Here is a 26,242-nt window from a genome sequence, read left to right on the forward strand (position 1 = left end):
CATCCGGAGGGTCACAGGTTGCCCTTCCTGCTCTGCTCTAAACCCTTTCCAAGGGGTCTAAGGTTGTAGTTATCAGCACGTTTTAGGGCAGTGGATTCATGTTTCCATTGGGTAATACATGAAGGAATGCTTCTCTAACTCCTGCCCTGCCCTTTGGTTTGGGCTGAGTTTAGCTGCTGCCTCAAAACTGCCAGGAAAAGAGGGTGAGTCCTCCCCACCTGACCCCCATTATAATATTAATAAAAATTATTATTATTATTATTATTATTATTATTATTATTATTATTATTATATACCCCGCTTTTCCCCCTGATGGGACTCAAGGTGGCTTACAGATAAAAACAAGAACTGCTAAAAACATAGAAAAGCCAATCATTATGGGTTGAGTGAGTTCTAGTTGATGCCCCACTCATCTTTGTTTCCAACAAGGAAGGACTAAGGGACTTCCAGCTACTTAATGCCTCAGAAGTTCTTAGTGGTGCTGCTGCCTCATACAGCACCAGGGAAAACCAAGTACAACGGCAGTATATGAATTCTGAGCAATCCTGGCTTCATCTGGTCTCCATCTGGTCACCATTTCTGTTCCTCTACTAGATCTGAGTACGGTGGTACCTTGGTTTCCGAACGGCTTAGCTGTCGAACAAATCAGCTCCCGAACGCCGCAAACCCAGACGTTAAGTGTTCCAGTTTGCAAACGTTTTTCAGAAGCCGAACGTCCAATGCGGCGTCTGCTTAAGTGCAGGAAGCACCTGCAGCCAATCAGAAGCCGCACCTCGGTTTTCGAACAGTTTGGGAATCGAATAGACTCCCGGAACGGATTAAGTTTGAGAACCAAAGTACCACTGTATTCTATTTTCAGAATTTTTTTTTTTTAATGCTTAAGAGCGCCTTTGGGGGTTATAAAGTGGGATATAAGTATTTCGCAATAAATAAATGAATACTGTAAATGAATGTTATTGGTCATAAATACAATTTTTCCGAAGTTCTTTGCCTCTTCCCAATGTGCACCCATGAAGAAAAGTTGTACGGTTGACATTTAATGTGACTATTTTCAAATTCCTTTCAGGTAAGCTCACACTGCCCTCTCTTCTTCTTAAGTCATGAAGGGACAGCAGAACAGTTTATACCCAAGTACTGACAACTGTTGTTAAGAAGGAGCCTGGTCACCACTGGCAACTGGAAGCTGTCCTCAGGTAACCATGTGGTGACTCAGAGACCCTTATTTATAGCACATTCCCAAGAAGTACAACACTTTTTTAAAAAAGTCATCTAAACATGGTCATTCTGCATTGACTGGCCTCTGCAATTACCCATCTTAGTCAGCGCCCAGTCAGAAGCCTCTTGCAAAGCCTTTTGCAAGAGAGTACTGCTGCTTGTATGCTTTCCGTGCCTAATAAATACTCAATAAATTAAGCTAAGTTAGCAGATTGTTAGGCTTGACACATGTTTCTTCGGAAGGAGATCTTATCTCTTCCTGTTTATATTTTCCTTGCTCCGAGCTTGAGTCATAGAGCTAAGTGTTCATGTGCTCACTGGCTAGTTGCATCTTCTTAAGCAGCAGCATGTCTGAACTATCTTATTAAGAGAAAACAGTCTCAAAATTGCCTTTGTATGAAGTCTGAGAACTATGCAAAATTAACCATCGTCATCTTTACATTTATGTCCTGTTGGTGCACATGGGGCTCCCAGGCAGTCACTGATCCAGGCCCAGTTCTACATTGCTTTAAGAAAAGTGGTGGCCTCACATGCCTTCAGACTATATACTGGACTATTCCATTAGAGAATGAGGAGCTTGAGTAATGCTTAGAGGCCATCTCGTCCTTCTTGGGCTTAGCCCTAGCAGTTAAAAATAAAGGCTTGGGCCTAAGTTCTAGCAAACCCTGGCTCAACATAAAGAAGGGAGGAGGCATGTATCCTTGCAGAGTGCTGCACAGCTTTTTTGTAAATAGGTGCCTGCCAGTTTAGGCAAAAAGAAATTTGCTTGGTCTTTGGTCAATTAGAATCTGAAGGAAAGTGAGGAAAGAAAAGCTCTTCTGATTCCCCCCCCCCCTTGTATTTTTCTTTGTGCTGCTTCACAGAAACATCATGGGGTTTCTTTTTTTAAAAGTTCCCATCTTTTAGGCTTTTTCTAAACGCTATTTTGCAATCCCAGAAGAGGTCTTTTTTAAACATACACAGCAACAACAGTGTTTTCTTAAGCCTGAGGCCAGAATTCCCCACATCAAAGCCATTTTAAAATTTAAATATGGCAGGATAGTAACTTGCAAGGCTACATTTACTTCATCATTCCATCAATACGCCCTTTTGGACTGATATGCTCTGATGAATTTCGACCAACTCTCACCCAGTATCTGGTGCAATCTTCTGCTGACTACAACCATCTCTAGAGGAGGAAAACTAGAGATGGAAATATGTGGTTGAGATAATATGCCCTCCTCAATTCCCCCATTCTCTGATGCCTAAACCGCACAGTAGCACACGCAAACTGCAAACCTCATGGGGAAAGGTTCCTGGCCTGCAAATTCACCAATCTGAGAGGATCTCAAAATTAAGGCTTCAATTCTATGTATATTTACAAGAAAGTCAGCGCTCCTGAAATTTGTAGGACTCTCTTCCAAGTACAGTGGTACCTCAGGTTACAGATGCTTCAGGTTATAGACTCCGCTAACCCAGAAATAGTACCTTGGTTTAAGAACTTTGCTTCAGGACAGAACAGAAATCGTGCAGTGGTGGCACAGCCGTAGCGGGAGGCCCAATTAGCTAAAGTGGTACCTCAGGTTAAGAACCGACCTCCAGAACGAATTAAGTTCTTAACTTGAGGTACCACTGTAAAACACGCATAGGATCCAGCTGTAAGAAGTTTATTTAGGATGCACAGGTCCAATGTAAGAGAAATTTCTCCAGTCAGGTGGGGTTTCAGAAATCTACCTCTGGGAGAGGATTGCATACATATACTGGGCAAGGCAAGTAAAGTAAAGTAAAGTAAAGTAAAGTAAAGTAAAGTAAAGTAAAGTAAAGTAAAGTAAAGTGTGGAGCACATGCTGCAGATATCACCCATCCTGCACAGGACAGTTAACAAATACAAAGGATGGAGGAAGTTTCGGCTACTTGAGACAGCTTCTGTGGGACTGTCTTGAATTCCACACCCTCTGTTTACATTCATCCAAACCAGGTTGCATATGCACCAGAAAACGCACACTACAGTGGTACCTCTGGTTACGAACTTAATTTCTTCCAGAGGTCCGTTCTTAACCTGAAACCGTTCTTAACCTGAGGTACTACTTCAGCTAATGGGGCCTCCCCCCGCTGCCGCACGATTTCTGTTCCCATATTGAGGTAAAGTTCTTAACCCAAGGTACTACTTCCGGGTTAGCGGAGTCTGTAACCTGAAGTGTTTGTAACCCGAGGTGTTTGTAACCCGAGGTACCACTGTACCTTAGAAAGCTAGAAAATCAAAATTGGGTCCTACAAAATAGATTCCTATAGCAAAACAGGACTCTTCTTCACAGACTTCCCTCAGAGATAGGTATCCATCTTGTGTTCCATTTGCTCTGTTCTTACCACCCGCCCCTTGCAAATTCATGATTCAGCTGCTACAACAACGGCCAGCTGGCCACCCCTCGGAGAAGGGAATCCTGGCTTGGGACCAGCAGCAAGAGTAGGGATATATGCAATATTAAAGAGGCAGCACAACAGGGGTTGTTGCATGTGCTTTTTCCCTTATGAACTATATTCCCCAAAGCTTTTTCTGTGCTGAAGTGTTAGGCCTATTACATAGTGCAATTACACAGCAACCTCAGCTCACCCTGTGTAGCCAGCTGTAATTTCTTTGGGCACATGTGTTTTAATTAACGTAACGTAGGAGACCAACTTTCCTCATTGCCTTAATTTTTTGAAAAAAGTCTCTTTATGTTAAGACAGTGTGCTGCCCAGAACCTTTTGAAGCACGTCCGCAATTAGATAGAAGTTCAGGAGATGTACAGAAGCTGTAGTGTGTGATAGTTGCCTAGTCAAATCTCAGAAGTCAGAGACAGATCTGAGCAAGATTCCCAGGGACTGGAAAACAAGGTTTCGATTCCCCAGAATCAGCCACTTCCCACAACCAGCAAAATATTTCCCGCATGAGTAGCTAAGAGCCATGCAGGCTCTTAGATGCATAAAGTGACTTCTGCAAACAAATCTTGCTCAACTTTATTAATCTTCCTATTAGGATACTTCTCATATTTAAAAGCATTATATTCTTGAAAGCAGGTTAGGTTACTAAGGCAATCCACAAAGCATCTTTGCCATAACCTATCTATTAAAAAATGAAACCAGAAAAAGAAAGCTAAGCATATTGTTTAAAAGAAGAGACACTTGATATTAAATTAGAAATATTTTGTTAAAATCTACTATGTAGGAATGAACTACCGAGAATTAAAACCAACAGGTGTCAAACCAGTCAAAATGGGGTTTCCATCCTGTGATCACATAGCTGGGAGTAACTATCACTGAACTCAGCCTTAATTTTGAGCAGACATATATTAGATTGCACCATTAAGATTGCTAAGTAACACTGGTTTCACTAAGAGCAGAAGACTGCAGCCTTAGACATACACAATATTGCAGTTAAGCACATGCTTAAATCTCTCTCACTGAAAGCAATCAGAACTAAAAGTCCTTTGGCTTCACTAAGTTTTACCCTATAACTGAAATTAAACTCTAAGTGGCCCTAAACTCAATTTCCTTCCCCCCCAGCCATGCCCCTTCTATTTTGCTCCTTCATTTTTGTCTTGTCTCCGCTCTTAAAATACCACTGTTTTCCTTGTCTGAACCATTGGTAATTACAGTTTCAGCTTGTCACCTCACATCTTTTATGTAGCCTGCCCCCCCAAAAGGAAGCACGTCTTCACTCTTCTCTCATTCCTAGCCTTCATGGTCTCCTTGGCAACAATAAGCCTTAAATGTGCACTAGAAAATTTCTAGAAAGGGGGATGGATTAGCAATGTGCATTCTCTGTGTACCAAAAGCAGGTCCAGTGTCAAAGTCTAGGATCTTTTTTTTAAAAAGCCTACAGTATTTTATTTTGTGCAAATGACTCTTCCCCACCACCCATGACCCTAGAAGGATAACCCTGTTCAATTCACCTTACTACAGTGGTACCTCGGATGTCAAACGGAATTTGTTCCGGAAGTCTGTTCGACTTCCAAAGCGTTTGGAAACCAAGGCTCGGCTTCCGATTGGCTGCAGGAAGATCCTGCAGCCAATCGGAAGCCGCTGAAGCTGCATCGGGCGTTCAAGTTCTAAAGAACATTCGCAAACCAGAATACTCGCTTCTGGGTTTGCGGCGTTCGGGAGCCAAAACATTTAAAACGCAAGGCATTCGTCAACCAAGGTACAACTGTATACCCGTCTTACTTGCTCTGTTAAAAGTTCACCTGTGTCCAGGAACCTCTCTCCCTTCTTTCGACTCCCTCGCACCATACTGCACCCTATTGTCTAAAACAATTTCCTGTGCGCTATGCAAAAGCTCATCTCCCCACCAAACTTCAAGAATTCTCCAACACTGGTGAGCCCTTCCCTGTCCAATTCTTACTGCCCGTCTGCGCACTCGCTTTCCATGTTCCTCCTCCATTTGACTTTCTTGGGCTCCTTGAGAAGAAGCATGGGCTGCAAAGCTGCTCTGTTTGCAGAAAGACCCCATGCGCTGGGAGGAGGAGGAGTTTGCTGGGCCAGCATTCTCCTCTCGTTTGCCACTCAGCGATGACAGCTTCAGCCACAAGGCCCCCAATTCCTCATTTCTGCTCCTGGCAGGCACAGCGCACATAAGTGGAACCTCAGACACTTCATGCGCTAAAGGGAGGAACAGATGGCTTCAGGTTCTTCTGTGCCATCGTGTACTGCTGTGCACACAACATGGCTGCATCCCAACTACCCAGCCCACTGCGCATGGAGAGGGCGAACACATTCCAAGTCATTTCTACATTCGGTACAGCATGTGGCACAAACTTGGCATTAAAAACCACTGAACAGAAGTAATTCCCACCCCCCATAAAAGAGGTTGCGTCTCACAAGAACAACAGCAGCAAAATAATCCCAGTTGCAACTCTTCAATTGCATTTGTAGTCAAGCTCTGCATTCGGGATCCCTCAAATAAAACACTTTGCTTACTCCACTACTTAGTGTATCATGCTGTGGCAATGTGTAAGGCAGGGGTTGTCAACCTGGTCCCTACCGCCCAGTAGTGGGCATTTCAGGATTCTAGGTGGGCGGTAGGGGGTTCTACGGCACAAGCTGAATCCTCCTTCCATCGAGCCCTGGGTGGGCGGTAAGGAAATTTTACCATCAAGAAAGAAACATTAGTGGGCGGTAGGTATAAAAAGGTTGACTACCCTTTTATAATAGGGATTATACTATACCTTTCTTTCTTTTTCCCTTGTTTTAAATAACACGCTTTCCTTTGACAAGGGGACAGAAAGTAAATTTCTGACAGATGTGCTTACCACTGTCCTCTGTTTGTTGGGTAGGAAGACTCTAACGGTAGGCTTCTGTGGAGATTTAGGGTTATTCCGTGACAAATCTGTAGGGTTCTGATAAACTGAGAGGGAAGAAGGTGCTACAGAGAGACTAGAAGATGACGATGATGTGACGGTATCTGTTGAAGCTGAACTGGAGACAGAGAAATCAGTTCCATTGCCCATGGATTCCAGTAACTGCTGCTCCCTCTGTTGCAGTGCATCTAACTTGCTGGTGTACTCTTCATAGGCCTTTAAAAGGAAAAAGTTAATTTAAAACAGTGATAACCTGGATGTACACTTTTGAGATATTTATAGCCTCTTAAGCACTGTGAATACGATCACTGGGACAGTACTCAACCCAACCTTCCAAAGAACACATTCAGGGATGATTTATGACCAGCGCTTTTTTTCAGGGGTGCTCAAGGGTATGCAGTACCGGCACCTCATTTTTGTTGCTGTTAAAAAGTGTGGCACTTACTGTAACAACTTCATGGTGAGTGCCAGCACTTATTTTTCTAGGGGGAAAAAGCACAGTTTCTAACGAAGGAAATGACGGAACCAATATTATTCATTCAACAACCGTTCTAGTACTAAGCCTCTGCCCCCACACTGTCTATACATGTGTCACAATAACCTTCAAGGGAAATTCCATGAAGGATCATGAATAAACAGCTCTACTACTTCTTTGCAGCAGAACTACATGCTTACAAGGCATCGTAATATAACTCAAGGCTGGAGAGAGGTTTGCAATGAGGAATTAATGGGAGGTTGGGGGAAGAGTTCAGAAATTTAGAGACTGAGAGAAGTGACAGGAATATGAATATCTAAAAGAGAGTTATGTCCAAATAAATTTACAGCAGAATTTGACTTTGTACATATATTTTAAATGTGGTATTTTAATTCTAATACAGGATTCTCTCCCCATTCTTCTTTTCATGAAAATGTTGTCATCCTGCACCCAAGTATGTATGCATGCTCAGGTTTCTCTGAAATAACAAGCGTGCTGGAATGCATAAGTGAGCACAGAACTGATGCAGTAATTAAGAAAGACAATTACATCAGAAGCAGAATAGCAAGCTATTATGGCCATTTTGTCAATATTCCTTTCACTTTTTTCCATATGTTCTTTTTGGCTTGAGATGTATTTTGCAAAATGTTTGTGCAATGTTTTAACCCAGTTTCAAGACCAAGTTTAGATACTTTCCACAACACTTCAAATCTAAAATCAGAGGGGCCATTTCTATGGGTTGGTATGTTTACCAGCAACCAGCCAGAGTCTGTCTGTACAGCTCACTCTAGCTCATCCCTTTGGAGTGAAGGGCCTTAAACCTGGACCAATCAATGGCCAGAGACCAGAAGAAACTGTCAGAAACACTAAAGGGATATTCAGAATTGTAGGTGCAGTATCTTCTGGTTCCTGGCTGTTGACCACTATCACAAACCCAGTGGCTTATACAAAATACAGGGAGACAGGCCTAGGGAGTTACTGTAATCTTATACTGATTTTGTTGAAGAAGAAATTGCTTTATGCTAAAGCAGGACATCAGACAACTCGAGAAAATAAAAACTGTATCTCAGACGTAATTGTGAAAAAAGACTTGTGCATGCCTAAAATGGCTAACCTAAGAGTTGTTTCTAGTTTTCTAATAGGTGGAAAGAAAAGATAAGTTTTTGAGTATTGCTTGTGCAGACAGGACAACACATAGAGTTGTACTGAATGTAACAAAGTTCTATGCTCACAAAACAGAGGGTAGGATCCAATTAAGTACTTCTCTTAGCACAAGAACTTCCACTTGCATAATGCAACTTTCCCTGCCTCTCCTCTCCACACCGCCTCTGGGTGGCTGCAGGTAAAACCCAGAACAGATGATTGGGGGGCGGGGTGGAAATGAAGTTCCATTATGCAGCCAAAATTCCTTGCACTAGTGGGACTACTTCCTTGGGTAACACTCAGAACCACCCCTCCCCAAGTCCACTTTAGAGGGTTGAGCAAACCCCCAGAGCATATCTGACTCTTTGGGTAGCCTGTCTGACAGTCCAGGAAAGTTCTCACTGGAGCATATTATTGAATAACAATCCCACCCCCAGCCCCTTGCAAACAAACATTACAACGGTTCAAGTCAGACACTCCTCACAACCATTGTTTGAAAGATCATATATAAGCCACCCACTCACATGCGCCATGCTTCCCTCTCACAGCTTCTTTCTCCTTAAGCTGTTCAACACTAACCAGAGTTTGCAGAAATGTTCAACTCAACAAACTTGTCCTCAAAACCAGAAACCATGGCCTGCCGATTCAAATGTCAGAACAAACTATGGCTGATGCTAAAGAGGACATGCAGAAGAGGAAAACCTCATGTGAAAGGGGAGGGCGGAACATGCGGGACATTTCCAATCCTTTTAGCCACTGATTTAGTGGACTCTCTCTCTCTCTCTCTCTCTCTCTCTCTCTCTGTGTGTGTGTGTGAGAGAGAGAGAGAGAGAGAGAGAGAGAGAGAGAGATTCCATTTCTTCTTTGCTGGAAACATGCTCCCACTGGAGTTTTTTCTTTCTTTAAAGACTGAAGAAAATCAAACACTATTTGAGATTATGTTATCAATCCTAACCCTGCACAACCATCCAGAAAGTGCTGCAGAGTTGTCCGCTTCTGAGACATAATATAAAATAGCCTTTTGAATGTTTAAATAGATTATGTGTACTACTTCACCCTTGTCAGCTTTCATTGTCACTTGCTTAAAGGAGATAATCAGATTTGTTAAGCATGACCTCTCCTTTACAGAGCTAGGCAAAGTCCTTTTAAGCAGGCAGTACCTGTACAACGGTGCTCTTCAGCTACAATGCGGACTGTGTGACAATGGATTTAAATCCCACTGCCCAAAATGTTCTTATAACAAGGTGTGTTGATTTTTCACAGAGCAGGTGATGATATTCGTGTGTGTGTGTATAAATGTTAAGCAAAACTACATTAAGAAATACTTTAAACAACTAAAAACATTTCCTAGTCTCTTAACCAATAGATACATTATTTCATAACCAGATATGGAACACCTGCAACTCAGCACTTACCTCCAGGTATATAGAAGGTGGATTATGCTCTCCTCCAAACTTGTCCAGCAGGGCTTCTATGTGTTCTTGTGTTAATTTAATCATTTGTTTTATATTCCACACCTAAAAATAAACAGGCATATGTTTCAAAAAAAAAGCCTGAACAAGCACGCTGGAAAGTTTTAAGCCCATAGTTGATACACCTCAGAGAAATATTGAAGGTCAGTTCACCTTTGATACAGTTAGCACTCCTCTCTGCTGGCAAAGGTGCAGGTCTACCTCTCCCTACTGGTACAACATGACACATGCAACACTCAATTCACATCATCGACCCTGCCTTCTGCTGGCTCGCAGAAATGAATCCAGCAAAGAACTACAGGCTGTGGAGTGCGGGTCTGTGCACACCCACCACAGAGCGCACAAAATGAATGTGTGACAGGTGGCCCATGTGCAAACCTGTCAAAATAACACACAAGCCTGTGAACACATCCCAGAGATTCCCAGTAAGATATCATTAAAAGTTTACACTACTCCGGTACTAAGCATGAAACTATTTATAGAAGATACACAAGGGTAACAGTAACAGTTAGCCAAAAGTCAACACCTAAGAATTTAAATACTTCCTCCTGTAAAAAAAAAAAAGCTACAGTATATTTATCACCTCCAGACTTAGCCATCTGTCTGTGGAAAACAGTGCTAGTCAGCTTCACCCAGGAACCAACATGACTGCTTGAAAAGATTTTCCCCTCTTCAACCGTAACCAAAATCTAAGTGTTATTACACTGCGAAATTCTACATCAAGTTTATATTGCAGAACTAAATTATGAAGGCTTGGGTTCTTGAGACAGAGCATTGGGGAGACCCCTAAGTATTCTTCCCTCACAAATAATGCAGTATGAATTCAATTCTATAAAGCTGCTTTCTCCATGCAAGTTACAAGGATCTAGATATTTATACTGCAAACCCCATGAATTCATTGTTGAACTTCATAGTGAAATGTTGGCAAGACCTAAGGAAGGCTGTTATGTAACATTGTGAACGAGTCCATTTTTAAGGCAAGGCTCAATGGGCACAAATCATACTTAGAGAAGCTAGAATGCTATGAAACCAGTGGGTGATCATTTAAATCTTCAGGAACATGTTAGAGTTGCAGACCTAAGAGTTACCATTCTTAGGATGCATGGAATGTGAAACAGTGGAACAGGAGTTTATAAAGAAATTTGACCGTACAGTATTAACAAATGGCTTAAAAAAGAATATGATTTATTTTTCCACTATAAAAATTCCACATAACTTAACACTATTACCTGTCACTCTAAGAACTTTATAATGTTTACTCTTAGGTCAGCTTTTAACTAACTTTTCCATGTTACTTTCAGTTCCAACTCATTATCTGTCACCATCAAAGGTTTAAGCCATTTTATAATAAAAAGCTTCTGAAAAGTTAATCTCAGATGCACCCTTCTATGTATTATAACATGTGAGAAGATTACACCTACAGGCCTACACGTGAGGTGCTGACCTCAAGTGTTACCTTTGGTGAGGGAACATCTGTTCCTGCTTCATAAAAATACAACTACTAATGAGGTAAGTGTGTGAAAAGGTATCAATACTAATATAGAACAAAGCTTTGATTTATAAAGCTACTTCCTGTGTTTCTAAAATCAGGTGGTAAGACATGGGAGCCAAAGCAGGACCACTGAGAAACAAGAGGAAGACATCAGCACACCCTGGTTTGGAAGGTGTGCTGAGCATCCTGGGGTTTGGAGAAGTAGAAAAACTCTTAAAACAAAAACCAAGAGGGTGAGCTCAGTGAGGACTGAGCATGCTCAGCAGCCATGAAATGGCAAGTATCAGCTGCAAAATGAAGTGGAAAACTAAGAGAGGGAAGGTAGATATCGGAGGATATGACTAGCAGAGGATACAACATATACAGCAGCACTTCTGTTAAAAGACAATGATATGTTTAAAAGTTTTGTTGCAAATCCAACTTGTACCATTTCAAAACCTTGTGTCTTTTAACTCCCCATTCTAAAAAACAGAAACAAGAAAACTGGTCTTACAATGGTTGATGAAGATGCTCAAACTCACTATCGACAAAGAGAGAGGACAGCCAGTAAGACTGAGCCTCTGCACATTCTTATTCTTTACACCTTTACACCTGGCATGAAGAGGGTTTTCTGGACTGCCCACAGCAATCATGACAGGACACCAATGCCTTAGCTCTCTACGACTTTGTGGGTAGAATATGCAAGTGCTGACATAACACATGCACACCCCACAACAGAATGCAGAACACCACTATGCTTATAAACTCAGAAGTAAGTCCCATTGAAACTCATGTATTTTGCATCCGCTGAAGTTTTCACATTCCAAAAGCAGTCCCTTGTAGAGTGTGTTACAGTAACTCAACATGACATAAATGTCTGAGAATCTCACAAGCCTGCTGCCTTTTTTGGGAAGGGGCAAAGTTGGCACATCAGCATACACTCCAGGACATACATCCATGCCCCTAGGTATCCAGGAGCACCAGATTTTCCAAGTGAGCACAACTCCTTCTCAATATAAGCTAGAACCTTTCCACTGGATCAGCACTTTTGCAGCACTAGAACACTTTTGTCATGTCTGGATTAAGTCCCAATTCCATTACAAATCTGTTTCACAGACAACTACAAAAAATTATTTTCTGTGGACCAACTATGCTTCCTTCAAACAAAGGGGTCAGAAATTCTGAATGCAAGTATTTCAATTACAGCAACTAGAAAAACACAATATAAACATCTACAATAAAAACATAATCACCACTTACAGCATTTTCTTATAGAATTATAAGAAAGTATTCACTTTTAAGAGATCAATTAAAATCAGTGGCCACTATTCTTAGGAAGCATTCACGGTGCAGATTCACAAGTGAATACTATCAGTTGCGTACCTCTAATCCTCCCTTCCAAAATTGGGTCAATTTAAAAGTGACCAAAAGTGTTAGTATTCATATATGTTCTGTTCTCTGTATTAAAATGTAGAGCCAGTGAGTGATACAGCTCATATATATTTTTATTACGGGGAACTAGGTTATATTTCTAACTGACAAGATTGATTTTAAACCTGAACAAAATTGAATTGTTCAGAGTCTGCAAACTGTGACTTTTTTTATTAAGCACTGTCCAACTCTTTCACTAGTAAAGAAAACTTTCCCTGTCTGCTATCACTGCATAAACATGTGCATCATAACAGTACATCTTTCTTATTAGTATTATTATTTACTAAACCTCTGCAATTAATTGGGAAAATATGCAGGGACTTTCCCAGCCCCCCTCAGCCACGTTGATTATAGTAACCTTGCATTTCTTTCCAAAAAATCCTACATTACCTTTTCAAGCTGAGTTGGCAAACTATGTCATTTTCAATTTACAACTTTGCTAGAGTGCCCAAACATTCTTCAGGTTGCTTGCAGGCAGTTTATCAATCTTCAATACTTGCCTGTTTGCACCCATTGATCCATTTCCAGTTGCACTCTCTTTTAGGCATCGAAAGTAACCACAACACCCAGGCTGCCAGAACAATTTATAACCCACTAAATTGAATGAAGTCTACCAGCTCTGTATAGCAGCTTAGTGGGGGCAGAGGCCTTAATAAGCAAAGCCTGGCTTTGCTGACAATTTAGGGGTACAGAAAAAGGGGAATATGGCAACCACTCAACAGGCCGGATTACGTGACTGAAGACTGCAGTCTGGTGGATCATTAGCCATGTGAGTCTGTCACAGATTTTTTTTTTAAACCTTTATAGACCACGACCAAAGTGCCAGATTAAAACTACATTTCATGCTATCCAGCGAAGACGCCCTATTGATTAAGCACGCCAAATTCCAGACACGTAACATAAGCCTAAGCTTTCACCGAGAGAAGAAAATCGGCTGGAATCATATGCATGATCAAAATCAACAACTGCATCTTTACCCGCTGTCCAAACAATCCATCTCCAGCATCAAAACAAAAGCTTAGCTGAACTTTCTTGAAAGGCAAAGTAAGGAGACAGAAAATTCACAGCATTTACATTTAATTATCCCTAACTCAGAGTTTCAAAAGAACTGCAACTAGACTGCAATAAGCATATTTTCATGATGATCTGCTGAACAGCAAAGTGTGCAAAACTAAGGAAGATAGCCACAAAAGATAGGTGCATTGATTGCTATCAATCTACCACCGTATGGTCTCACCTTTTTCTTTCTAAATATATTTATTTGCTGACATAATATCCTGAATTACAATAGTAATTATTGCTACTTAATGTTTACTTATAATCTTATAAAAACCTCCAAAGAAGGGGAGTCCACAACATCCCAAGGCAGTCTGTTCCACTGTCGAACAGCTCTTATTGTCAGAAGGTTCTTCCGGACTAAGTGGAATGGTCTCCCTCAAGAGGTTGTGAGCTTTGCTTCATTGTTTTAAAGCAGAAGTTAGATGGCCATCTGTTGTGGATGGTTTAGTTGAGATCCCTGCATTGCATGAGTTGGACTAAGGTAAAAAAAAAAGTAAATAAAAGTAAAGGACCCCTGGACATTTAAGTGCAATCAAAGGCGACTATGGGGTGCGGAGCTCATCTCACTTCAGGCTGAGGAAGCCAGCATTTGTCCACAGAGAGCTTTCCGGGTCATGTGGCCAGCATGACTGAACCACTTCTGGCGCAACAGAACACTGTGACTGAAGCCAGAATGCATGGAAACGCCATTTAGCTTCCCACCGCAGCAGTACCTATTTATCTACTTGCGCTGGTATGCTTTTGAACTGCTAGGTTGGCAGAAGCTGGGAAAGAACAGGAGTTCATCCCGTCGACTGGATTCGAACTGCTGACCTTCCAATCAGCAAGCCCAAGAGGCTCAGTGGTTTAGACCACAGACTAGATGACCACTGGGGGTCTCTTCCAACTCTACAATTCTATGATTCTTTGAATCTGATGTATTCTTGTAAATTGTGCAATTATTTTTCAGTTGTCTGTTTCTACTTATAGAATGTAACATAGAAGGACCTCACTCATCAAGAGATATCTTGAAGTGAACAACCAGAGCCAAGGAAATGTAAACAGAAATTGAGTTGCCATCCCTGCCAAAGATGCTCATAGTTTACCCTTCAGACAAAAAAAATGTGCTCTGTCCACTGTGGCTCCCCTTCCCTGTCTCATGACAAAACACAAAAGGGAAATTATAAAGTGTGAAGAGACGATTATTATCTCAAAACACTAAAATTGAGTCATCCAGTAAAAATTATTAGTGGAAGGATCAGGTCAATGAGGAGCATAAATTCACACAACACAATTAAAGAATTCATGCAAGATGCGGTATTGACAACTAATTTAGACAACTTTAAAAAGGATTAGATAAATTGGAAGATGCCAGGTGAAATTACATCAGAATGTATATCACCAATAATGGGGGTGGGGGGTGGAACAATAATATTCAGAGGTAGAATACCTCGGATTGCTTCCAACATCTGGCAAACAAGGTCCTGTTTAAGAGGACCTGGTCATTGTCAGAGACAGAATGGCACTGGGCTATAAGGCCCTTTGATCTGACCTAGCCATATATATTCATATGCAAAGGCCCTATTTCTTAAACAGCAACAGAGCACCTATTCATCAGTATGCAAACTGCTATGGCCAAGTATTTACTTGCAATCATGCATACAGTACATTAATGCATGGATTAGAGCGATTACTTCAGAGGAGCTGTTTTCCGTGTGCAATGTAAGGCATTTCCTTATACCAAGTCAGACCATTGGTCCATGTAGTGTACTACAGTGGTGCCCCGCAAGACAAATGCCTCGCAAGACGGAAAACTCGCTAGATGAAAGGGTTTTCCGTTTTTTGAGCTGCTTCGCAAGACGAATTTCCCTATGGGCTTGCTTTGCAAGACGAAAACGTCTTGCAAGTTTGTTTCCTTTTTCTTAACACCGTTAATACAGTTGCGACTTGACTTCGAGGAGCAACTCATAGAACGCAGTGTACATAGTAGCCTTTTTTGAGGTTTTTAAAGACTTTGGTGATTTTTGAAGCTTTTCCAAAACTTCTTTTGCAGCCATTTGATAAGTTAAGCTTTTAAAACTTTTTTGGGGGGTTTTGGATTTTGGGTTGGGGTGTTTGGAATTAAAGGACTTGGTGTTGGGGAGGGGTTTGCAAGAATCTGGAAGCTTGTGGTTTTTTTCTGCATTTTTATGATTTTCTTTGACCATTGGGCCACTCTGCTGTTTTTGAAAAAAATTTCTGGGTTTGAATTTTGAAATGCTCTTTACAGTATGTGTGACTTTAAAGACCACTTAATAAACTCTTGTTGTACCAAATTTGGCTTTGTTTGGACTTTTTTTGACCATAGGAACGCATTAATTGATTTTCAATGCATTCCTATGGGATTTCGTGCTTCGCAAGACGAAAAATTCGCTAGACGAAAAAATTCGCGGAACGAATTAATTTCGTCTTGCGAGGCACCACTGTACTCTTAACAATGAATGACAGATGCTCAACAGTGTTCCAGAAAGAAGTCTTTCTCTGCCCTACCTGGAGATGCCAGCGATTGAAGCTGGGATTGTTGAAAGCAAAGCATGTGCTTTACCACTGGGCTACAACCCTTCCTTTTGAAAGCTTCAGATTTCTTTCCAAAGCCTAGTAAGCTAATACTAATGCTTAGCATTTAGATAGTATTTTAGAGTGTTAAAGGGATTTCACATACATTATCTTGTTGGAATCCTTACAACAATGATGTCGTAAGTTAGGTCGTAAGTTACTATTACTATGCTACAGTTTGGGGATTTGCATGTGAAGGGAGGCCATGATATAAGGTAGCTATGGCAGGGGAGAGATACAGAGTGGGTCATCCTGATTCACAGCTCAGCCTCTTACAGCATAATCCTAACCATAGATATTCAGAGCTAAGTGCTATTGAATTCAATGGGGCTTACTCTCAGGTTAGCAAGGGCAGGAGTACAATATTGGTCACTACACTACATCAGCTCTTTCTATTTACTACATTTGCAAGCAGATCTAGTGGGTTTCCCCAGTGAAGAGAAATTTGTATCTTCCTTATAAATTCATTGCAGTTACAGAAAGAAAAAGAGAATAAAACATGGTGTGTGTTGCCCATCTGTACTATCTACAATTTATTGATATGGTGGCCAACAGGAGACACCTATGGCTGCAATCATAAACCAACTTACCAGAGGTTGGCCCACTGAACACTACAAGTCCGACAGGAGATGTCTTCTCTAAATGCCAGGTGTACAACAAATAATTATGTAAAGTATGTAAGAGAAAGCTTCAAACTGCTGCAATACCTAACAATCTGTGCCAAGTTTAAGAATATATCATCTTGCCCTACAGAACCATACCATCAGCCTGGTGTTTGTTTGTTTGTTTGTTGTGTTGGGAGGACATGAGCTTGAAACTCCAATAACTGTGGAGAAATCACACATACAGACTTGAACTTAATCCTTATGTCTTGCCAACCACAGCTGACAATGCAACACAGAATCTACACTCGTCCTCCCCAAATGGCTTCCAATCTGTAACACAATACAAAAGTGACCGATAAGTTGAATGTGGGATTCACGCTAAACAGATACGCAGAAAGCAAGCACTACCTAGCAAACTGAATAAGCCATGTATGCATGTGTCTTCTAATCATGTGTACTCCTAATACATCCCTCCCCCCAAAAAAATTCCTGCCAGCTATTTTAGGAGTAATTACTTATAGAAGACATGAACCATGTCTTACTTACTTACACTTGGGGTTTTTTAAATAAAGAAGCATCACTGATTTGTGCATTTTTCTATACTGGAGTCTGAATACTGAAAATTATCTGTCACCGCCACTACCTCCCCCAAAAAGGATACAAATGCCAAGAGCCTAGCAAAGCCCACAGCCCTACCCCATCCGTGCCAAGGTGCTGTTCACAGAGCACATGTGACCGTGTTTGTTTTTAATAATATTGATGCAATCTGCTGGGAGCTTTTAATACTGCTTGGCTTAAAGGGTGGCAACCCAACCCTCATAACTCAGCTCTACAAAATTGGCCCTCTCGAAGCACAGGCGCCCAACTCCTCCCCCCCCTTCTCTCTGATACAGACAGCGAGATAAAAACAAACAAAAGGTGCCCCGTTTTCTCCCGGCACTCGCGGAATCAACTCCCTTGGCTTTCCGCGGCCACGCAACTGGGGCCCGAGGGAGTCCCTATTGCACTTGTGGGGAGAAGGGGGGTGGAGAGCTGACGAAGTGTTGCTCCAGTTCCATTAACCCTTGGCAGGCAACTGCTGTTGACGACCGTGCAGATCGGGAGAAGCAGAGGCGAGGAGGGAGAGAAAGAAGCGGAGGAGAAATCCTAGGCACTGCCTCCCCTGTGCAAACCGAGGGAGCGACCAGACAAGGCCTCAGAGGGAATTTGGGACGGGATGGAGGCCCGAGGGGGACGGGGAGAGCTGCCCTGCTAGGAGTCCCGCCGTCGACCTCAACACCCCCCTTCCCTCCTGGGGCTGCCAACCTCACCGCCGGCGCTGCAGCTGGAGAGGCGAAGGGGGCCGGGTTCTCCTCCGCGACGGGGGGAAACTTCACCTGCTGCCAGAGGAGGAGGAGGAGGAGGAGGAGGAGGCCGGGGCGGCTTTTGCTGGCCACCCTCGAACCTCAACCCGCCGCCCGGCCTCGCGGTTTCCCTTTGGCCCCGTCGCCTTGGCACGGGGGGAGGCGGCCCGGGGGCCCTGATCCACCTGTCTCCCGGCCACCCGACCTGCCTCCCGCTGCCGGGCCTAAGTCTCCAGCAGGAGCCCCTCGCCGGACCCCCCGCAGGGAAGCGGGAGGAGGGCGAGGAGGGAAAGGGGGCGCCGTAGGATGCCAGGCCGGCCTCATACCCCCCTCCCCACACGGCCGGGCCTCACCTCCTCCGGGATGGCGGGGTCTCCTCCTGCGCTGCCGCTGCCCCCCGCGTAGCAGGCCCCGGGCGGCGGCGGCTCGGGCTCCATGTCCCCGTTGAAGAGCGAGGCCCCCTCGGCGCTGCTGCTGCTGCTCAGCGCCGCCATCTTGGATCGAAGCGCTGAGGAGGGGGGCAGGAGGGGGGAGGAGGACAAGGAGGGGGGCGGAGGGGAGGGGGAGCCGTGTCGCCCCTGACGACCCGGCCGCCCCCAACCGCGACCCGTAGCGGAAGAAGGGGGGTGGGACTAGAGGGGGGAGAAAAAGGAGCGGGGGGTGGGTGGGGCAGTGGGCAGCAAGAGCAGCAAAATTCCCCGAGAGAGTCTTCCAGGCGGCCAGCGGCGGCCGTACGTCACACCTCGGGCGTGACGTCACCCAGAATCGCCGCGTCGCCACTGCGCATGCCCGGGAGGACGTCACCGGGAAATACCCTGACGTCACGGCGCGACACCCCCCCCCTCCTCCTCCAGCGTCACCTAGGGAACCCGGAGGGCGCGGAACTGCTTCGCCACGCCTCCTCTCAGACCTCCCTCCCACTGCCTCGCCGCCTCGGTTGTTATTATTATAAACTGCACTCTTGTTTTCCTTGCACGGTCTTTTTTTTTTTCTACCGTCAGGTACGCATTTGTGCATTTAAACGCAAGCTATATTAGTATCGCCTTGCAGTGCTGCTGCCCAATATGAATAGTATTAATCTCAATAAATATTAGCATTAGTATCAGTATCAGTGGTTGTTAAAAATAATAAACAAAAAAGACTACCCAAAGAATATAAGTGGTTTGGGAACCATATACTCAAATCTGGTTTTTGCTGTTGTACCCTGGAATCATAATTATTTCCCCGTGTGGAACGTCTCCAATGCACCTGTGAGAGATATCGAATTCACCAATTTTACAGAACATCTTCCACGCTAGCAGACAGATCTCTAGTGCACACATATGCATGTGTAAGAGATATATGAAAAAAACCCAGTAAACTACGCATATATGAAACTAAATATTTTGCTTTGCTGAGCAAGTTGGTTGCTATTTCAAATTGTGAGCCAAGATAACACAGTTTTAAGAATACTCAGGATGGAATCATTTGGAGTGTGGCATTAAGACTCTGGGATATCAGAGTATTGAGCAGATATAGGCTATTCTAATATCTCTAATTTTGATGGGTGCTTCATGTGAAATATCTCCAAATAAAAGAGATTGTAGCCATCAGAATTAAAATATTTTGAAAGGGTTTAAAGGGGAGGGGCCCACTAGAAACTTATTAAACCTGATAGGAAGGATAATGGTTATCTGCATCTGACTCCACAGAGCTTCAAAATGGTTTGCCTATGTTTACAGAGCAATCAAATAGCTCCACATCATATCATTCCAATGCTCAACAGGGCATTTATTTATTAAGTGAGCTCCTGATTATGTTAAAAGTGGAGATAAAGACATGTGTAATCGTATGTGGAGGTCAAAGTGTTTTTTAATATTAGCAACACAAAGATTGACCTGGACACTTGGATCCAGGGCTGGCACAATACATTTTGGCACCGGAAGTGCGCCGCACAATCCCCACCCCAATTCAGTGAGATGAGGCTAATGGTGTGAAAGAATTTTTGTTTTATCTGGGAAAAATACAAAACCAGACAACTGCAATACACACCACTCTGTAGTCCTTCCGCCCACCAATAAAGCCCCTAGATTTATGTAATCTAACCTGACTAAACTAGGACATTAAACACAAGTGCTAAATCGTCCTCACCAATCCCATCCAAAGCACATAGTTACTCAGTAGCTCTGGCTGTGGAATACATTAAACCAGACAAGTATCTATGGTCATTTCAACAGAACTGCACAACACACACACAACCCGAGGGCACACACTGCAGCCAGAAACACCAGAGACAACACATGCATCCCTATCCTATACATGTCTACGCATGCCCTACGCATTCCCCAAAGAATTCTGGGAACTGTAGTTTTATTACCTTGTTGAGAAGATCCCTCACAAAGCTACAATTCCTGGTACCCTTATCAAACTACAGTTCCCAGGATTCTTTGGGGGAGGTCAGCTGCTTTAAATATATGGTGTGGATGATAGGGCCAATCAGATGCCCTAGATCAAGCATTAATACAGTCCAAATGCCCGGGAAAATGAAAACTTATTGCCTTGTGTTCAGAAGAAGACAGAGCCGATACCAGGCAGCAGGGACGGCTCATTCCATTCCACCGCCTGAGGCAAAAAAAAAAAAGTGTTGCCCTGTGTGTGGACTGGTCATGTTGTGTGGATGCCTGATGACCATCTTCCAAAGCAACTACTCTATTCCGAACATAAAATTGGAAAGCGTAATGCTGGTGGTCAACAAAAATGGTTTAAAGACTGTCTCAAGGCAAATCTAAAAAAAAATGTAGTATAAACACTAACAACTGGGAAACACTGACCTGTGAGCGCTCCAGTTGGAGAACAGCCTTAACCAAAGGTGTCATGGGCTTTGAAGACACTCAAACTCAGGACGCAAGGGAGAAATGTGCTAAGAGGAAAGGCACGCTTGGCAAATCCACACTGTGATCAACTCCTGCCCGGAAACCAATGTCCCCACTGTGGAAGGATGTGTGGAACCAGAATTGGTCTCCACAGTCGCTTACAGACTCACTGTTCAATCTGTGTTTATGTAAGACAATCTTAACTCGGCTACGAGTAATCACGGAAGAAGAAGAGGAGGAGAAGGAGGAGGAGGAGGAGGAGGAGGAGGAGGAAGATGTGCCAAACACCATGCAACACACACACACACACACACACACACACACACACACACACACCCTTGCTACCTGCACCAAAGTCTCACTTACTGGGGTTGTGCCGCTTTGGCATCCAGGTTCCGGCGAAATCATGCAAAAGGCATCACACGACATTCCCGAGACCCCAGTAAGCGAGATCCTCTCATTTTTATGTTGCTGCACCTAATTACACGATTGCTTTCTCTGTGCCTGCAACCCCACAAACTCCTATTCATTGAAGTCGTCATTTGACATCTACTGTCATCTGCACATGCACAACAGATGTCTGAAATGTTTACACCTTGGCTTAAACACAGATTATGTTTTCAGAGCTGTTGATTTGAGGGAAAGCACATTGAATTCCAGTCATTTTTCAATAAACTGCAGGATACCTATGGATTGTGGCCAACACCATGTGTCCTCAGCTTCAAGCAGCAGTGCTGGGAGTGTACTGGAGCCAGATTAAATGGCAGTGTGTAGACAGCTGTAGTTTAGTGCCTCATATTTCTGATTTCTCCATCTCTCTTGTAGTGTGTGAAGTAGAAATCACTCAGCCACAGATGACTTCTGGAGTTCATGCATTGACTGCTTGGGAGAGATATATAGATCCTCTTTCCGAGTTACAGTACAGTAGAGAATGGTGCGTGGACCACTCAAGTGCGTGAAAGCATAACCAATCTTTTCAGTGACCCTCAAAATAGTCCAGTATATGTTCCAATTCAGGTACTTGTGTGACAGCAGTTACAAATGATTGACTGACTTATAGTTGAACAGAAAGGTGAAATTGGACTTCTTGAACCAGCAATTTATTTCCGCTACTCGGATTTCCCTCCCTCTTCCATGAAGAGGCATAACCTGAAAACATCCAATGATAAAATAAAATAAAAGTAATGTTTCCTGACAAGATACCATTTTGTGCTGGGTCCAGACTCTTTGCCAATAATTTTAGTAGGTCATAGGAGAATTTTTATTTTGTTTGTACCACAATGCACCTAACAAAACCACAGTAATATTGAAATACAACAGACTCACTCGATCCTTATAGCAAATCAACTGCTTCATTGCAAATTGTTCAGTGCAGCATTTCTTATATTATGTGATACATCTGGACACACGAATCAGTTTCCATTCCCTATCATATCCCTATACAAATTAACATGGCAAATTGGGGGGCTGAAGTGACTGCCCTTGTCTGTTGACATAAGACAAAGAGGGCATCCAGACCTCCAAATGGTCACATCCAGCCAATCTCCTCACAACCTTATTACGCTGTGCTACCACTCCAGAGTGCCAGTTCCCAGAAGCTTTTTAGCCAATCCTTTTACCAAAAACCTGCACTTCCCCAATGGATTGGCGGGAGAACTTTTTTTTTTGAGGGAAATCTTGTCCTACTCCTTGGAAGCAAATTCATACCCTCTCGATAGTGTTCCAAGGCAAACCAACAAAGTCTGATAAATCAATTATTGTTGATATTTTTCTGCCCAGAAGTAAAGATGGCCTTGCTCTTAATTTGTGGGAAATTGCACAATCATATTGAATGGAATGGTTTCATCAAAGATTACATACCTTTAGCACTGGGTGAAAACACACACACACATATGAACAGGTAGTCATGAACCCATTTGGTCTTTGACACAGATCAGTTTTTGGTGAACAGCATCAAAATCTGTAATGGTGCCACCAAGCAGCTGGTGGTTCTTGAGACATTTAAAATATATGGTGAGGAGCAAAGAACCACTTCTCAGCAAGGGGGCTGCTTCATTCTGATTATAAGAATAAGGAGCTGGCAGTTATTCTCCATTAAACCCTAAACAGATTGGGAGCAAACTGCTTGAAGGAACACATCCTCTTATATTAATCTGGAGATAAGCTGTTGAGATGTTATTGGATGTTCTGTTGCCTTCTGAGGCCAGGTTGGTGGCAACTCCTGATAGAACTTTTTCTGTGGTGACACCTTATATGTGGCACACCCAATAGCCCAAGAGTTTAGGTTATCTTCCTCTTTATTTGTGCTCCACCAGCAGTTGAAAACTTTCCTTTTAAAATAAGTTTTGTTTCTACTGCTGTTTTGCATATTGACTGTTAATGCTGCTCCTTGTGTTTTTACGTTTTGCTACTGCTTTAAGTTTCGTTAATTTGCATTTTAACGACTGCATTACTTTTTCCTTTATGTTTGCTTCTTATTGTAAGTGTTCTTGAGAGACACTTTAGTGGAAAGCGAAAGCAGAATAGCGATGCATTTTTGAAATAAATTATATCAGCAATGGATGGCAGTTAAAATCTGATTTAGGCTGTTTATTTATCAGTCATGAATGATGCTGGCTGCCTTACATCATCTTCATTTCCTGACAAGATCGTGTCACCAAACCACAACGTTCTACACAAATGGGGGCAGGGGGGAGCCTGTGGCTTTCTATGTTTTCTTGGATCACAGCTGTCATCATCTCTGGCTCTTAGCTATGCTGTAGGGCAAAACATCAGGAGGGCAACAGGGTCCTCACCATTGCTCTGCACCAGCATTACAGAAGAGCACATGTTCATCAGGTATCATGCAGTGTTCTCTGGTTAGAAGATGAGTGATCTTTCCCTTGTTGACCATGGATGGTGTTTGGGGAAAAACTGACAATACAAGGATGACTACCACCTGGTAGTATCCTGGAACAGGGGCACTCTAGAAGGAAACAAGCAAACTCTCAAGTACTGAGGTGCTCCTGTCAGACTGTTGGGCTATCCTGCACAGATACCACTCAGGTAAATGTGAGGAATGTGAGAACAATGCTATAAGTAGCAATAAACATCGTAATTGAGAATTAAACGTGTCTGGTGATGGTTTGAAAACTACTGCAATCCTTGTTGGACTTTTGCTTCTTCTGCCACTGTTGGAAAACTGTGGCAGCCTTGTTGAAAAGGGCTGTGGTTTGCAACCCCTGGCTGTGAATCTATTGCCTGTGCGTGCTGCTATTTTGTCTGTAGCTTATTACAAAGTTTCTTGCTTGAAAAGCCAAATAAAAACAACAATAACCAGCTGTGGTAACATTAAAATGAACCCCATCAAATATTTACAGCTAGTTTTAAGAGCAGTGAGACGGACAAAAGTACAGTCAAGTGTACAAAGGAAACAGCCTAATGGATATAAACCCCCAGTTCTTAGTCAACTGAGAAGTTTGTTCTAATATCTTCCCTCCCGCCTCAAAGGTTGCTGTGGAAAAGCTGCTATTAGTTCACCCAAGCTTACCCTCCCAAATCCCATATAGCCATCTTGATACTATATGTAATAGTGCTTTCTCTAGTATAGCTCTGAGTGCTTCAAGCAATAAGAGAACGACCTTTGGGTCTCAGGAGATCGTTCCATACAGCCTGTTAGATCAGCCCACACTTTAAATGCAGTTTCCGTCCAATTCAGCCAAATCCATCCTCCTCCTTTTTACGACTCACTAGTCAGTCAGTAGTAACGTGACTTTTTAAAAGCCAGAAAAGCAGAGTTTTGCCAACAAACATTTCACTGTGGCTTTCTCGACTTACAGTGCTAAGTGGCACATTGCATTTGATATGACAAGCTTGTTTGCCACAGCTGCAGTATAGAAAGATGGTAAGGTGGGAATCTGTGACTCATAATGTTCATGGGCATGTGCCAGAGAGACCCAGATTGGCTATGAATAGGAATTGGAAAATCTGCCATTTTCAGTTTCTCTCAGTTTCTCATTATCCAGTTCAATTTTCCACACTTCCACACCCAGTGCTTTTCTTCTTCTAGTCACCATGAAGTTGTTATAGGAAGTGCTACACTTTGAACCAGTGCTTTTCTTCTAGAAAAAAAAAGGTGCCGGTACTGCGCACCCTTGAGTAAAGGTAAAGGTAAAGGGATCCCTGGCCATTAGGTCCATTCGCGGATGACTCTGGGGTTGCGGCGCTCATCTTACTTTATTGGCCAAGGGAGCTGGCGTTTTGTCCACAGACAGCTTCCGGGTCATGTGGCCAGCATGACTAAGCTGCTTCTGGTGAACCAGAGAAGTGCACATAAACGCCATTTACCTTCCCGCTGGAGCGGTACCTATTTATCTACTTGCACTAGCATGCTTTCAGACTGCTAGGTTGGAAGGAGCAGGGACCGAGCAACGGGAGATCACCCTGTCGCAGGGATTCGAACTGCCAACCTTCTGATCAGCAAGCCCTAGGCTCTATGGTTTAACCCACAGCGCCACCCGTGTACCCTTGAGTACCGCAACTAAATTGTAAAGTGAAAATCAAACAAACAGGTGACTGGAAACAATGAGACCCTGAGTGCCTAACTTATGCTCTCCGCGTTGTTTTAAAAATCTGGAACCCTTTTGAAAATACAAACAACGCATTATAAGCCCTAGCACCCTTATACGGATGCTAAAACCCTTTCTGATAAAGAACTGCATTTAGACATATTTACCTATAAACAAGTATGCCTTATTGTGCTGTCCTGAACAAATGAAGTGTGTGAGGACACACCTTAAGGCAGGCATAGGCAAACTCCGGCCCTTCAGATGTTTGGGACTACAATTCCCATCATCCCTGACCACTGGTCCTGTTAGCTAGGGATGGTGGGAATTGTAGCCCGAAACATCTGGAGGTCCGGAGTTTGCCTATGCCTGCCTTAAGGCCAGGGACTTTGCAAACAACACATTTAAAAATTACAAAACCAGCTGGCTCAAACAAAACAAAAATTCGTAGTGACCACTGAATGACCCTTTTGCTGATAATCTTGGGTCATTCATGAGTCATGGTTTCTCCATGGAACAATGAACTCTTGCACTCAGACGTAACTCTGATAATGTTATATAATATGACCACATTCCCCAGGAATAGAAGAGAATCGCCTGCTCTTGCTTTTAATATTAATAAAGAACAAAGTATTCTCCAGGTGCTGCACAAAGATTTAAAAACAACATAGTCCCTGCCCACGGCTTACATGATAATATATGAGCTCTGCTGACTTGGCGTAATTGGGTTCTGCTGGGTGATT

The 26,242-nt window shown here is 43.0% G+C and overlaps 1 protein-coding gene across 2 annotated transcripts in view; it reads right to left on the reverse strand.

Moving 5' to 3' along the window:
- The window catches only part of BRAF (B-Raf proto-oncogene, serine/threonine kinase), a 60,961-nt gene extending 42,013 nt beyond the window's left edge, over nt 1-18,948 (reverse strand). The window contains exons 1-3 of one of the 2 annotated variants that reach the window (XM_083572328.1): nt 18,457-18,948; nt 9,564-9,665; nt 6,483-6,746 (exon numbers count right to left, since the gene is read on the reverse strand). In XM_083572328.1, the coding sequence (XP_083428454.1) occupies nt 6,483-6,746; nt 9,564-9,665; nt 18,457-18,597 (507 nt within the window). In that variant the 5' untranslated portion in view covers nt 18,598-18,948. The remainder of the gene's footprint in view (nt 1-6,482; nt 6,747-9,563; nt 9,666-18,456) is intronic. The other variant, XM_083572329.1, reaches the window with a different exon arrangement.
- Nucleotides 18,949-26,242: the final 7,294 nt, after the last annotated feature.

Source organism: Podarcis filfolensis (assembly GCF_964270895.1).
Source record: "Podarcis filfolensis genome assembly, chromosome: 10".
Classification (NCBI taxonomy): Eukaryota; Metazoa; Chordata; class Lepidosauria; order Squamata; family Lacertidae; genus Podarcis; species Podarcis filfolensis.